Source organism: Arvicanthis niloticus, chromosome 2 (assembly GCF_011762505.2).
Source record: "Arvicanthis niloticus isolate mArvNil1 chromosome 2, mArvNil1.pat.X, whole genome shotgun sequence".
NCBI lineage: Eukaryota > Metazoa > Chordata > Mammalia > Rodentia > Muridae > Arvicanthis > Arvicanthis niloticus.
In genome coordinates this window covers 55594404-55611034 of record NC_047659.1, presented here as the reverse complement: position 1 = coordinate 55611034, position 16631 = coordinate 55594404, and the positions used below count along the sequence as shown (strand labels likewise).

The following is a 16631-nucleotide window of genomic DNA, read 5'->3' as shown; positions in this document are numbered from 1 at the left end:
TGTTTCAACATTACTGCTATAAATGGGTATGCCTCTGAAAAGCTGCTCTAATATTTACCATGTTGCAGAGTCCTTCATGAATCGTGCAGTCTAGGGTACCAACTTTGAGTTGACCATAGAGCAGTGTTGATGCTTTCCGTAACTCTGGCAGAAGCGCACGGCATGGTGGACACCACTGGGAAGAGAGGGATAAGCAAAAGCATCAAGAGTAAGGAGGAAGAACCACACTGTCTCTGCTGTGGACACACACTCTGCCCATCACTCTGTCCTGGGAGAGCCCAGAAGGAGCAGCAAAGCCACAACAGTTCTAGGACTAGCCTTCATGTTGTCTAGAAAATGGTCTTTTGAAACTTGACAGATAAAAATGACTCACGGGTGCAAAGAAGTCAACAAGCCACGGTTCTTTGTCACTTGCAGGGAAGTTCTGAGGTCCAAGTGTGGTAACATGCGAATTAACACTTTCTTTGGCAAAAGCAAGTATATCATATAGAATCTTCTTTCCTATAAATTGGGAAAAATTAAAATATGTGCTGTCTTGTATCTACAGAAACATCCCAACTTTTATATTTAATATATTCAAGAAAGAAAGAAGGGCCTATGAACGGACTGGCTCTGGTGAGGTTTCTGTGTTCTCTATCTTCACCTTGGCTTGCTGTTCTGGGAATCCCCTTCTACTGTATGTTCCTTTGCTTCTTGGACTAGTTAAATGACAAGACTCTACGGTATGCTTTCTTACCATCAGGAGTACAATAATCACTAAAGTATTCTCTTGAATCCAAACTCTACCACACAGTAGTGTCCAGTGGGAACATGTACTTGGTGTTGGAAACATAATGCATCTCAATTGTAATGGGTCCTTCTCTCCCCAACCACTTGTCCTTTTTCATATTCTCTGCCTTCTTATAATCATTACCAGGCGCCTAACTGAAAACTCCCAGAGGGGTTCTTGTATGACTGATCTACTCTGTTTCCTGCCCGAGCGCCATGCCTACTGCCATGGCTGCAGCTCAGTCTGGCCTACTGCAACACCCACACTAGTACTTCTGGCCACAGCTTTCCTGAATGAACCCCTTTTCCTATCACCACTATAGTCACCTTTAAAAAAAAGAAACTTAAAATGCTTTTAATGCTTTGCCACAGTCTAAAAAAAGTACATGTTCCTTGGGTTGGCAGACCTTTCGTAACAAGAGGTTCTATTTTTCCAAGTGTCTTTTCACCTATTGACTGAACAATCAAAATTGAGTGCTGTGATCAGACATCCATATTGTCATGGCAAACAGAAAAAGAGAATGCTCCTCCTTTAAAGTCACGTGCAACAGAGGTCAACTGACCACTATTTTCACTAGTGACACGAGACAGTATATTTTCCTGCCAGTTTTCTTGAGTGCTGTTTCTTGAACTGTTTCACACTTTTCTTTCTGACTACCCTGAAAGGTGGTCCTGACCAATGATCGTTTTTCTTTACTCAAACTAACTCAGACTCACGCAGGCTCTAGCTGTTAATATACAACTTAATGTCTTCATTTTTGTCTTAAATTTCTTGAAGACAAAGTGTACATTCCACTTCTGGTCAACTCTTAATTCAATATCCTCTTCCTCACAAAAAGATCTAATTACTCAAAGTACGATTCACTAAATAAAATTAGAATTGACTGACTCTTGTCTCTTAACCTCCTCATCTTAACAATAACCAAATTATACCGAGCTTCTATAAGGTTGAAACTGGCCTATTGACCTTCATTATTTTCTTGGTTACCATCATTTATCTATTTATCTATGACATTCTCTCTCTCTCTCTCTCTCTCTCTCTCTCTCCCTCCCTCCCTCCCCCTCCCCCTTTTTCTTTCTTTTTTTTTTTTTTCCAAGACAGGGTTTCTCTGTATAGCCCTGGCTGTCCTGGAACTCACTCTGTAGACCAGGCTGGCCTCAAACTCAGAAATCCGCCTGCCTCTGCCTCCCAAGTGCTAGGATTAAAAGTGTGCGCCACCACCGCCCGGCTTTTTTTTTTTTTTTTTTTTAAGTATACTTATTTACTGATAGCTAGTTTCTTTCCAAGACAGCTCCTGTATATGTGACCAGTGAAAATGACTGTGATCTTATCAGGTTATAAAAGTCATTGCTACTTCTGGCTTGCTTCCTCCTTTTCAGATTACTTATTCTGAGATTAGTTAGCTCCCACACTGTAAGCAATCCATAGAGCCACAAGAAGAGCTAAGGCTGCCTGCTATATGAAGCTTTTCAAGGATCCCACATGCCATGTTGAATCCTGAGGTGCTGGCTACAGCCTAGCCTTCAGATGACCCTTCATCTACCTTGACTGCAGGATCACAGAGAAACTAAGATAACTTGTTCCCAGACTCCTAACCACGAAAACAGTTGTTGTTTGGGTAATGGATAGTTCACCACACTCAAACATTTACAAACTGTCCATTTACCTGTCTGTTTTCTTTCTGAGTCAATAAAGTTCTTTAGGGCACAGGTTAAAAAGAGCTCACTCCCACCTCCCACCCTATTTTGCATATTATACATGGGACACAAAAGTGCTGAGTGCAAAATGCAATTATAGTTCTTATCAACACAGAGAGAAGTGCTTCTAGAATCTGTGCTTCCTAGGAAAGAAGGGTATGGGTACGGTCTGAAGGGTAATCTGGAGTTTGCTGGCAATCTGGAGGAATAGGAAGGACTACTTATAATTCTCGAGGTAGGCTCACATGTGAAGGCATAAAGTACTGGAAGAACATGGCATGTCAAGGATTCAAAAGGAGTTGAAGCTAAGAATATGTGATGGAGAAGAGGTGGAGGAGAAGGCTAAGAAAACTGGTATGAAAGCAGCCTGTTTAGTTAACAACTCTTCACAGAGTTCCTACTCTGTATATCTGGCATTATTCTAAGTGCTGGAGACAGAAGAGTGAGCAAGATAGGCAATGACATCGTTGCCCTACTAAGGAGTTCATTTTCCAGAAGACTCAAAAGGCTGAGCAGTGGCATGAAAAAGGTGCTCTAGGTACTAAGTGCAAACGAGCAGGAAGCAACTGTAGACAAAGTGATGGTGGACCGGAAACAAGGAGACATGCAGAGAAGATATGAGGAACACTTCAGAGGTAACACATGTAACTCCAACCTGGGCACACTGCTGCAAACCTGTACAGAGGCCAAGGCAGGAAGACAGCAGAGGAAGAGGTACAGTGAGTTTCAGGCTAGCATGGCTCACAGCAAAACCTAACTTGCTGTGAGGCTCTAACATAGCTTAGAGTCCTAAGCTTTGGTTTTAGTGTCAGACACATGTACATGTAAAAGTCTACTTGGCATAGCTGGGGCAACCTACTTAACACGTCAACTTCAGTTTTCCCTTCACTGGAAGCTATGAAGAAGTCAACAGTTCCCTTGTGCGAGGCCCTTATTTGACTGTACACAGTATTGGTAGTTAGGGTCATCTTGTACTTCTGTTCATACAGTTCCTTTAGCCCAGTGGTACTCAACCTTCCTAATGCAACAACCTTTTAATACAGTTCCTCATGCTGTGGTGACCCCTAACCATAAAATTATATTTATTGCTACTTCATAACATAAATATTTTTAGAGATAGTTTTGCCAAAGGGGCTGTGACCCACAGGTTGAGATCTACTGCTTTAGCCTAAAGGGCCCTATTTCTTTTATTTCTGTATTTGCTTTTTAGTAGGTGAGCAGTTTATGCTCAATTCAAATGTCACTTGACCTATGATATAGACAAATACTTTTGGTCTCGTTGAGATTTATATGAAGTGGCCATTGAATATTTTTCATGTTTTCCTTAGAGATTTCTCTTGTCCCTATCACATTGCCATCCAAACTTCTTGAGAGCACTGCTTTCGTGTTTTTTTTTTTAAATGGGAACGGCCCCCATAGGCTCACATAGTTGAATATTTAGTTTCCAGTGGATGGAACTGTTTGAGAAGGATTAGGAAGCGAGGCCTTGTTGGAGGAGTATCTGAGGTGGAGTCTGAAGTTGGAAAAGCCCAGCCCAGGCCCAAGCTCATTCTCTCTCTCTTCCTGAAAGCTTGTGGGGAGTAGATGTGAGCTCTCAGATTCTGCTCTAACACCATGACCACCTACCTGCCACTCTCCATGATGGTCATGAACTAACCCTTAGAAACTATAAGCAAGTCAATACTTTCTTCTAAGTTGCCTTGGAAACAGTGTCTGTTTACAGCAACAAACTGTTTTATGTCTTACAACTCTGTAACCTCATACTTAAAGCAGTTCCACAAGATAAAGCTCAAGTCACAGGCATCAAACCAGTATCTGTTACTCATTTACATGCATGTCTTGCAGGACATCAGAAACATAATTCTGAATTCAAGAGACAAAGCAGTTAGTTAGGCCTGAGGTCTAGAGCAGGCATGGCATGGTGATAAAGACTGCAGGGACTGCTTGCTTTGACAATAAGCTAATTCCTACACAGTGATGTGCTACTCTCAGATTTTTTTTTTTTTTGCTATAATAGTTATCAAAATATTTAACAAAGATCTTTATAAGAAGAATAAGCATAATAAAGTGATTATATATAATTAAAAATGTCTCTCCCTATATTTGTTAATGAGAACAAATTTTTGACAATAATTATATCCACAAAATACAAATCACAAACATTTCTATTTGAAAGTCAAGATGAATTTCTGTAATTTTTCCTACTCTCACTGTGATGGATGGTCATCCTCAGTTGGTGGTGCACTTTGGGGGGGGGGTGATTAGGAATGTGGCCTTCTTGGAGGAAATGTGTCACTGGCATGGACTATGAGAGTTCAAAGCCACATGCCAATCCCAGTTTGTACTGTTCTGTCTAGTAGTTCAAGATGTGAGTTCTAAGCTGTTCCTGTCACCATGTCTGCTGCTGCTGTGTTACCTACAGTGATGATGATGGACTCTATTCTTCTGGAATCATAAATCCTCCTCCTGTAAGTTGCCCTGGTCATGGTGTTATAATATAACTGCAAGAGAAAAGAAACTAATAGACTTACCATGATGAATTTCATATTCTTTGGTTCCTTGTCCTTTAAACACTGCTAGACAGGGCTGGAAAACATAGAGATCAGAACAGATACCCGGTGCAGAAGAGCAATCAAATCTTCCAACCTGAAAAGTAGAACACAGAATTAAATACAAACATTTTATACAATTTCCAAATATTCACAAAGATCCACAAATATCCCCAAATGGTACGTTTATCATCAGAAGTCAACAGGTTATAAAATGAAGTGGACAGAAATGTTTTATTTACATTTAATACTGAACTCAAAAAAAGAATGCTCCCTTGAGAGTTCAGAAGCCTCAGGAAATTTCTAAGAAAATTTTTTAAGAAATATAGCCTTGAAAAGAATGTAAAGACTATTTCATCTTGTGGTAAGGCAAAGATAACTTTACAAGTGAGGCACTTCAAAAATAATGTAGAAAAAAGATGACGTTCCCAGTGTCAAAGAAAATAGCATGAATAACACAAACAAATGATAAACTGGGGGAGGGGAGTATAGCATTTAAGACAAACGAGTCATTAAAAAATCACAATCATATGGACAAACACCTGAGCAGGAAGGAAAATGAGCCAGGATTATAGAGAGAGCAGAGAAGAACTGTGACTCAAGAGTGACATTCAGAGGCCCGAGGAGGTAGCTCTTGCAGGAAACTGCTGGCTGTGCAGCCATGTGGACTGGAGTTGAGTACCCAGTAGTCATGCTAAAAACAACACAGAGGCCATGAGTTTGAAAGACAGCAAGGAGTAGCATATGGGAATGTTTGGAGGGAGGTATGGAAAAGAAGAAATATTATAATTATAATCTCATAAATTAATAAAAAAGTAACAATGGATTCTGATTGCAGTGATTTGCACCTATAATCTCAGTGATGGAAAGGGAGGACAAGAGCATTACTGGCGAGTGCAGACCAGCTGGCCTGCCTCAACTGGCAAACCTGAGGTTCAGTGAGAGACACCATTTCAGAACTGAGGTCACAGTGATTGAGGACACGATGCTGACCTCTAGCTTCCCCATCCACTTATGTATGGAGGATTATGTTCACAATCATTACTATTCAGTGGATGCTACTAAGAAGTATCCTTTATGAGAACACTACAACAAACTATGTAAGCCATAAACAAGTACCAACAACCTAAAACAACCAGTATCACATGCATTCACTAAGACTACAATGAAATAAAAGTAGACATCAAGACAAACAATGGAGAACAAACAAGTATCTGGACAACAAACAAAATAATTAATGGGTCTCTTAAGAAGTGTACAAGGAAGTGAAAATGCTCTGAAATGGGCATGCTGGCCCAGCCTCCAAGTCAGGATGAGGAGGGACAAGCTCCAGGTCAGGCAGTGCTATGCCAGGTCCTTTTTCTTGAAACAAAGTATATAAAAATATTAACTAACAGACCAAAAGGGGACAAAGCACAGAAGTCTATAGACCAAAAGATATCAACAAGAAGGCTAAACATGCACTTCAGGGATCGTGGAGTCTTATGTGGCTCAGGATGGCTCCTAAGTAGTTGAGGAAGACACTGAACTTCTGATCCTACTGCTTCCACAGGATTTCAGATCTGTGCTCCTGGCAGGTTTATACACGGGGGAATCAAACTCAGAGCCTCATGCACTCTACTAGCCAATTATAACTCCAGACATTACAGCCGGTTTTGAAAAGAAAAATAAGTTGACAAACCTTCAGCCATACTGACAAAAAACAGATATAAATAAGGAAGCACACTATTGTGTAAAGTATATTTTCTTTCCTTACTTGAATATGTTCGTTTTTAAGTAGAGTTTTCAGTTTTTTCAATTCAGGATCATTTGTGTTTTCATTTTTTCCAAAATGAAAAAATATAAGCCAGCGATGGTGTCCCAAACGATCCTTGAAGAAACACACAAAACACAACGTCAGCAAGTGGTGACTATAATTTCTAAGGATATAATGTTGATTTCTTAGACATAAAATAAAGTTTAGTTACCTTACCCATTAATTCAAGTCTCATCTAAATTCAAAGTCAACTATACTCTTATTTTGTAGTCACTAGTAATAATGCGACATAAAGCACATGATAAGAGGTGGTGGGTCACTGAATTATAAAATAATGCAAGGGTTGTTAATGGAGTGGTGGTTCCAAGAAAATAATATAACTTTAATAACTTAATATTTAGGGTAGGGCTGAAGAAGTCAGATTTCTTTTTAGGCTTAATATTGTAACTTGTAAAAATACTAAATGCAGAGGTAAATGATGAACAGAATAATGTGACTGACTCTACTACTAACTGCTCATTTGTAAACACTCTCAAAAGATGCTCCCGAATCCCAGGGACAGAACTGTGTAAGAATGCAAAGCTCAAGTCAGACCAAGGTTGCTCTGTCAACCATACCCTGCCTTTCTGGTCCCTTCTGGAACTCAGATTCAGGGACACTTACATCTTTTGAATTAAAAACAACATGATTTCAGTAATCAGAATTGAACCCAGAACTATCTAATCTATCTAAGCCTTTGAAAGTGCTATTTGAGTCTTCCTAGTAATAAACAAAATATATTGTTGAAATATTAAAACCTCAATGCTACCAACAATTATTATTATTGTGAAAACATTACCTCTAGTTTATTTGCTGAAAGCAGTTCAAAGTCTGGAAGATTATGTATGATTTCCATGTATATTTCCTTAGCATCCAATGATTTAAGAAACTAGAACAAGGAAACCACATTGTAAGCCTTTTAAGTAAACATCATTTGGTATATTTGATATCTTATTTCAATTTCTATAGAGTAAGCTTTAAGAAAACAATCGTGTATGTTAAGCAGTTTTTCAAATTATTACAAATGACACTGTTTAAAAGCACACCATACTTTGGTAATTTCTGAAAATATTGTATAACTGGACTTGTGTGTGTGTGTTTTAATTAAAAAAAGTCTATTAGTGTGCATGTGTGTACATGCATACCACACATGTATAGCGGGATCAGAAGACACTGTGGAGCTGGTTGTGTTCTACTGCCTTTATGTGGGCTCCACTCAGCACCTCAGGCCCCCAGGCTTATGCGAGGCAGCACCTTTGTTGAAACATCCTGCCAGCCTTCTAGGCTTTTTTTTTTTTTTTAATAAGGATGTAAAAGAATTATGAGATGTTACTTCAGTAGTTAAACTTTCTGTGGTGATCCTTTCTGTAATGTGAAGTGAATTCTAAGTCATTAGGAAAATATGCTTGCTTAGTTTCAGTGTTAGCTACATTTCACACAATGCCCATGCTTCAGTCTCACAGGACAGAGCATTTCTAACATTACAGTATTTCTATCTGTAAGGACTGAGAGCTGAAAACATGGTTATGGATGTCTTCAGGAACCAAATTACATCGGTGGGAGTTTTTAAGAGTAAAATACATAGACAAAGATTTCTTCAAACATGTCTGAAGGTCAGACCTCTTATTTAAAACACAAATGCTTAGAAGACGCACATTTCCCACCAAACACTTTCTCTCTGCCTGTTTTTACCCTTGGCATACCAGTACTCTGTGCTGACTGATAAATGAAGCATATGCTACTATAAAAAATGCAACAAGAAAATGTATAAGGTATTAATTAATGTACAGGGATTAGTATGTATCTTTATAGCTATGAACCATTTATGTTTAAAAATTCAAATATTACTTAAACTTACTAAAATTCCTTAAGCCTGGAGGAACTGTCATGAGACCTACACTGTACTAGTGCCGGTCATGCAAATGAATAATAAATAGAAACATACTCATAACACCATGAGCAGAAAACTCACTCTTCTTCTCAGTTTCTTAAATGTACTTTTATAATAAATAATTATGGCACAAATATTCTTATGTGAAATGATTTCTTGGCTAGGGAATTGGCTTTGCAATCTGATAATATGAATTGGGAAAAATTGCTGTAACTACCTCATTTCAAACAGATAATTAAAGAAATATACAAGATGAACATACAAGATTGTACAATACTACTTATAACCATGAACGTACACAAATATGTCTCAAAGAGGATGTGTCTCAAAGGGCAGTGGTAGCTCACACCTTTAATCCCACCTTTAATCCCAGCACTTGGGAGGCAGAGGCAGGTGGATTTCTGAGTTTGTGAGGCCAGCCTGGTCTACAGAGTGAGTTCCAGGATAGCCAGGGCTACATTTGTCTCGAAAAATCAAAAAAAACAAAAAACAAAAAACCCAAGTATGTCACAGTAGATTATACATAGCAATTACTTCTAAAAGAATAAACATTTTAAAATAAATGTATAAATAAGTAATTAAAATATTATAAATATAGTAAAATCTTTTTCTGATTTTTCTGACCACACACATCCATTCTATGTGTTCACTATTTATCAACAAACTTAAACTTGTAATACATATTTCAAAATGTAGGAGAAAACAATGACAACACATGTAAGCAAATTATGGGATGGTAAGAGGCATAAGAGAGCACATGAAGGTGGGAGGGATACAGGAGCAACCGGAGGGATGGATGGGAGAAATATTTAATGTTAAACAGAAAAAGAAAAAAAAAATGTTATCCCAGTCCCAGCCCCATCTAATGATCTATATATTCAACACTGAAAACTACAATTACATGGAACCAATAAAAATGTACTCCATTTCTTTGTCATTTCTAAATGGAAAGTCTGAAACATTGTGTAAATGCTGGTTTGAAAACAATCACTAAAACAGATTTCTTAAACTAAATAAGAAACACCTAGCCGGGCAGTGGTGGCGCACGCCTTTAGTCCCAGCACTTGGGAGGCAAGAGGCAGGCAGATTTCTGAGTTTGAGGCCAGCCTGGTCTACAGAGTGAGTTCCAGGACAACCAGGGCTACACAGAGAGACCCTGTCTCGAAAAACCAAAAGAAGAAAAAAAGAAAGAAAAAAGAAAAAAAGAGAGAAAGAAAGAAGAGAAAAAAGAAAAAAAGAGAGAAAGAAAGAAAGAAAAACACCTAGGAACTGTGCCAAGTAATGAGATGTTCCACAATCTCATGTAAACTGATTACTTCCTTCCACATTGTTCACAAAATGTGGTGGATAGCCCTAGCCTCTTGTTGTCATGGTAACTCCACTCCTGGGAGGGGCTGCGAAGGAGGAGTGAATCTTGTAAACCTTCTGTCCAATCAAATTTGTTAAATAAAGGCTACAGCCAGTGATTGGGCAGTAGAAGAGGAGTGGGAGGAGCCAGAGGCAGGAAAAGGAGAAGACGAGGAGAGAGAAGGCGGCGCGGGGTTGGCAGTTGGTCGAAGCTAGAAGGCAGTTGGTGGAGAGAGAGAAGACGAAGAAGACCTTGACCTAGGAAACCGCAAGTTGTTAAGAGCTCTCATAGCCGGGGAATAGTGTAGTTTAATGGTAAATCTGCCCAATCTAGGCATGCAGCATTCATTTGATACTTATTGACTTGTGTCGTTATTCACTGGACTCCCTATGGGCAAAAGATTTACCGCAACAACAAAATGTTACTATGCCCACCTTCTAGTATGTGCATGTGTCTAATCATATGCAAAGGAATTTTCTTAAAGTCATACATACCAAAACACTGGACTTTTCTTTGTTATTCAAAGTGGCTCCAGGAGGAAAGTAAGCAGTTGTGCTGGCTGTGGCATCCAGGCTCTTGCAGAGGCTGTCCTGGGTGTCACAGTCCACCCATCCCACGTTAACAAGGCCATCCTTAGGGCAAGTGAAACAAATGAAAATGCCATGATGCAAAGAAAAGGTCTCTGAGACTTACTTTTACGTAAAACTCAGCTTTTCCATTATATAACTAAAATTAGTTATATTTAAAATATTAAGTTATATTCAAAATTAGTACTCTACAGTATCCTATAACCTCAAACAATAAAATGTAGTTTCCTCAATATTAAACACCTACCACAGTAACCATCTACTTTTATATTTCTTTGTACATCCCTACAAGAACTATATTCGACAGTATTATTTTAAACTGGATTGCTCACTAGTCTCAGATTTAAAAATCGTAAACCGTGACTTGTGCACGGTGCAGCACTGCACCTGTCCGTCCACAATCACTGAGGTCCTCAGGTGCTCTCTGCGTCTATGATGTATTTACATCAGCACAATGTCAGCTCTCACCTAGTGCTGGTTGAGTTCCTGTAATGAGCACTAAAATCCTACATGAAAAGTGTATGTTTACTGAAATGTCAAGAAAATTTCTAGACCAGTTAAGCTGATAAAACATAGAGAACTAATATCTATTTAACTGGGATTCCAGAAAGACAAAAGATCAGGAAATAAGCAAAATCTGAAATAATGGCTCAGTTAAGCTGATAAAACATAGAGAAATAACATCTATTTAACTGGGATTCCAGAAAGACAAAAGATCAGGAAATAAGCAAAATCTGAAATAATGGCTAACAGGTTGAAAAAAAATTAACCTACAGGTTCACAAAGTCCAATAATATAAAAGCAAAACAAGAAAATTGCATCTATGTGGTAACAAAACTTCAGGGAATTAGAGGTAAATACTTTAAAAGCAGATGGAATTATTATATGTGAGCATCTTAAGTAAAACGTTAATTGTACACTTAAGATACACAATTCACTTGGGCTGGGGAAATATCTAGCACACCTCAAGCCCTGGATTCAGTCACCAGCACCACATACAGATACAAATACATACAAAACTATGTTCAATATATTGCATGGAAGACTTATGAAAACCCATGTAAGGTTAACACAGATGACAGCAAAGCTGCAAGAGGTAATGAAAGAATTTACATTCCAAGTCTCGTGCTTTGTCTAACAAAATGGATGTTAGAGACTTGTAATGTTATGGTATACAAGCTACAAAGAAAACCAACAATTTTAATCTGTATTATTATTAAGACTCAAAACATAAGAAAAAGTTAACAAAACGAAATGGAGAAGTAGAAAGGTAATAGTAGGAGATACAATTCTCTTACAAGAAAACTTAAATCTAGACTTGATAACTTCATTCACACACACACACACACCCTCAATTTATCTTATAGAGACATTCATCTATGAAGTACATGAATATTTAAGAAAGTAGGTATCAGGCCATACACATATCTTAATGTAGCTTAAAAATACTAAAACCATGTTCATTTACCCATGCTGAAATTAACATAGCCAAAATAACATGAAGCTTCAAAAAATTACCTCTGTTTTTAGACATTAAGCATAGTACTACATAGTTCATAATTAAAAAGTTAGAAAATATTTGAATTGATAACAAAAATACTATGTAACATACTATGGTATGTCATTAAAGCTGTAATTTGTGGTAATTTATAGTCTAAATATTACAAATGAATGTTATCAAACTACATTTAAACACAGCTATATACTATTGCACTAAAAACGTAGTTGAAAGGTGAAAATCTCTTTGAAAGGGAGAGAAAGACAAGCCTTTCCAACACAGTTTCAAGGACAGTGCATCCCTGATGCTAAAACTACAGTTTCCTGGAAGAAGAATAGAGGCCAGTAGTTGTGATGACCAAAGATTATAAACAAGCAAACCAGTAAAAGATACTGATGTTCACATCCCGCCTTCAAATATTCTACTTTAACTGATCTGGGCGATGTGGTTTTGGTATTTTTTAAGATCCTTAAGTGATTTTAAAGTAGTTCTGAAAGAGCAGTAGCCTAATTTCAAAGTGAAATAAGGAAACAAAGTTTGTGATTTTAATATTAGCCAAAGCCATTTTTAAAAGAAAACCCCATAATATACAAAGACAAACAGCTATCAAATGGTTGTAACGATCATGTTGCTTTTAACAACGTCAAAGTACAGCCATGTACTGCACAAGTAGTCATGGTGAGCTCGGTCTTTGTCTTTGTTCATGTATCTGACAGTCATCCTGGAAGGCTGCAGTGGAATAGCAAGGCTATGGCTTAGAGAGGTCACAGTCGGTAAAAGGAGAATGTGGAAGAAAAAAACCAAGAAAGCTTCAACTCAGTGAAAGGTTTTGCCAAACTTTCTGTAGACTTTAGTAAGCTCTGTAAAAAAATTTAAAACATGGTCACCCAACACAAATGGCTTCCATTAAAAGAGAGGGATGCTTATGCCATATTATCTGCTTAAAAGTAAATCTATGATGAATACAGGAATACAATTAACAGACTGTCATGGACATAATTCCCCCAAAGGGGTCTAATCTTCAAGAAGAACCTTAATCAGGTCCTTTAGAAGAGACCCAAAGGTTGTATTGCTTTTATAGAGTGATTCCCTGCATGCTACTGTCAGTCAAGACCTACCAGTGGGACAGAATTTGGAAGTGCAAGATTGTTGGGGTTTGGTTGGTCTTGTGCACTATATACTCAGATGTTGATTTCTATCCCCTGAGATGCAGTTACAGTCCCAGTCTGGACATGGGCACTGTCATGAATATTGAAGAATCTTCTGTACTAATGTGGTATAAGGAATGCTCCCCAATTATCTCTGATTGGCTAATAAAAAGCGGAACCACCAATGACTGGTCAGAAGAGAGGAAGACTGGACTTCCAATCCCAGGAATAGGGAGTAGAGCCAGAGAGAAGGGAGTTGGTCACTAGGCAGGTGAAGTTTCAGGAGAAGAGCCACTAAGTGGAGGAAGAATATGGTCACTATGAGGTCAGGAATGAGGAGCAGTCACTAAGGGAGTTCTCCATCAGCTCAGACAGCTACATCAGAGTGAGCCCAGGAGAGAGTAAATGTAAGTAACTTGAGGCCTGTGGCTGGCAAGTAGCTAGAGAGGTGATACCTCAGTTATTGTGCTTAAAGCTTGTTCAACAAATTAACAGGTCTCTGTCTCAATTATTTGGGAGCTAGAGGGTTAGACAAAACTGCCACCTTTAGATTTCATCCTATAGGAGATGATATAGATGACCCAGACCCTGAGCAGCAGGTCAAGGTGTGCATTTGCCCTTTAGTTAATAGGCCATTGGTTAAGGATAATTACTGAAGAAAAAACACACATTTTCAAACTTGGTGTGGTCCAAGTGTACAATGTATGTAAAGACTACAGTAATAATGTGGGCTCAGGCCTGCACAGCAGCTTGGAATCACGTAAATACCACTCATGTTACATGCTTTGTAGAGGTCTGCCAATTCTTAGTTTTCATACTAAATTTTTATCATATTCTTTCTATGTTCATACACACATACTTAGCAATGTGCTGCCACCTCCTATATTTCCAGCACTGTAAAATGCTACACAGTTTTATAGCTTAGAAGCAACAGACTATACTCTTAAGGGCTGGGTTTTAGGCACCGTGAACATACTAGTCTTGTCTTAGTAAATGCTATGATGCCTTACAATGATAAAATTGTCTAATGTATTCCTTAGTACATTATCCTTAATCTTTAAATAAGATGACTATCCTACATACATGCATACATATACACACACATAATAGATATATGTAATAAATACATAAATCAATTTTAGTTGTTTTAATATGTCCATCCCTCAAATTAAACAATATAGAAATGAGGCAGATACAAACTTCACAAAGTTGGTCTATGTATAAAAATCACACCCAATCAGTATCAGTGTCAGTATTATATAGAACTTTTCCAACTGAAAATCTCCCAGACCACAGTGAGAGCTTTAGTAATACTAAAAGGATAAGAATCATTTATAGAACAATACCCAACCACTACATGAAGTAAGCAGAAGAAACAGTGGCTAAAAACTGAGACAATAAAATCTAAAGTCTGGAAATGACAAAAATGTTAGCATATTAACTGGATTAATTCATAGAAAATAATAAACATGGAAGACTTTTTAAAGGTGAGTTTGTTAACACTGACTGAACATAGCTAACATTTAGAAAGACACAGAGCTAAATCATGTCTATCAGAAAATAAGATCACATGTAAGTAGGACACATGTAAGTAGGATAAAGTGCTCAAGAAACAGTGAAAGGATTCTTGGTGTCGATTTCTAGGTCTACTTCTTACATGGTGACAGTTTTACCAAAAGGATGGATGCTTACCAACATGCCACTAAGCCTGAGTCGTGTCTGTGACGTCAAACAATCTGAGGGGAAGAAAATTTATGAGGCTATTTTAGTTTTCATTAGGATGGTTCCCCTGTACAAACATGTTGTTTCTATGGCAGGTAACTGAGCAGTCTTGGTAAAGACTGACAGTCCCAGGAAGTAGACTTGGGGCTATCAAGCAATCTGTCTCTGTCTCACACACAATCTTTCATTCTCTCCCTGTAATGTCTCAGGATTTCCACCCACAGAGAAGAGCAGCCAGTGTTTCTGTAAGGGCTTATTCTCTCAGTAATTCTCTTTTGGCCAAGAAGCCTCATGATTTGAAAGAACTAAAATGTAATGGAACCATTTGAAAAGGTATATGCAGAATCCTCAAAATAAAATAAATTTTAATCTTAAGAAAGGCACAGATATACATAATACATATGTTGTTAAATATGAACAATAGGATACAATGAGGTAGGAGTTGGAAGAAAGGGAACTGGGGTATGTCATAGGCTAGAGATAAATGATAACATGTTAGAAAGTTTCAAAAGCTCATGTGTAGATAGGGAAATCAGCATTTAGCATTGGCTAGACCAGTAGTTCTCAACCTGTGAGTCATGACCTAACAGACATCCTGCATTTCAGATAGTTACATTTCCACTCATAGCAGCAGTAAAGTTACAGTTATGAAGTAGCAATGAACTAATTTTATGGTTGCAGTCACTGCAACCTGAGGATCTGTATTAAATGGTCACAGCACCAGGAAGGTTGAGAACCAATGGGTTGCAAGGCTATGTTTTCCTAACATAGGTCTTGGAAGATGGGTGAATGGCTCTTTTTAGTGATAAAACAATATATCCCCAGCAAAGGGGCACAAACATAAAAAGGTGAGTAAGAAAAACACCCATACTGGGATCAGACACAAAAAGTAGTAACAATGGGTCTGTTTTGTAATATTTGAAACAACTTTTAATTGAGCTCACTGAGCACAATTTACATTTTTAACATTTGGCATGCAGGACACTGAATTTTAAACAACTTGCAAAGGCCCTTAGAAAATGAGACTATCATCAACAAAAACATAATCTTATGAGGTGAACACATTTTTTTTATATATGTAAGTTTCAAAATCTAAATTTCTAAACATTATTTTGGAAGCAACTATAATTGATATAATTAATTACTGTGGAAACTGCCCAGTTTACCTTTGGCTATTTGAGGTACCAATGTATCCTGAGAATAAGTAGGCGGAAAACCTCACCTATTCAACATGAAATTATAAAGATATTTACACATCACTAATTCATTACCTGTTATGTATAAAATAAAGACATCACATTTACTAAGTAAACACTTGTAACTTGAGGCTTAACTTGTAGTTTGCAATAACTGATTACTGACAGCAAAAAAAAAAAAATCAAGTTCAGCAGATAAATTACCCTCTAATAAATTTAGATATCAGTCTTTTTATTCTAACAAAAAGACAAAGTTACCTTCTCCTTTAAAACAGAATGTGATCAGCCAGCCAACACCAGCAGCAAAAGCAGTTTCTATGGCGTTAACAAAATTTCCTTTAAAGAAAATAAAATTTCTGAGTACATCTAACTCTTCCAAATAGATTTCTTTCCAAATTTAAGTATTTCCAGTACCCTCTAAATCTTACTAA

At 37.7% G+C, this 16631-nt stretch overlaps 1 protein-coding gene across 1 annotated transcript in view; it reads right to left on the bottom strand.

Annotated features, from left to right (window-relative positions):
- The window catches only part of Dnajc10 (DnaJ heat shock protein family (Hsp40) member C10), a 40739-nt gene that overhangs the window by 13074 nt on the left and 11034 nt on the right, over window positions 1–16631 (bottom strand). Inside the window, exons 8-15 of the mRNA XM_034494579.2 lie at window positions 16459–16536; window positions 14975–15018; window positions 10544–10681; window positions 7610–7699; window positions 6772–6885; window positions 4998–5112; window positions 374–501; window positions 59–175 (exon numbers count right to left, since the gene is read on the bottom strand). Of these exons, the coding sequence (XP_034350470.1) occupies window positions 59–175; window positions 374–501; window positions 4998–5112; window positions 6772–6885; window positions 7610–7699; window positions 10544–10681; window positions 14975–15018; window positions 16459–16536 (824 nt within the window). The remainder of the gene's footprint in view (window positions 1–58; window positions 176–373; window positions 502–4997; window positions 5113–6771; window positions 6886–7609; window positions 7700–10543; window positions 10682–14974; window positions 15019–16458; window positions 16537–16631) is intronic.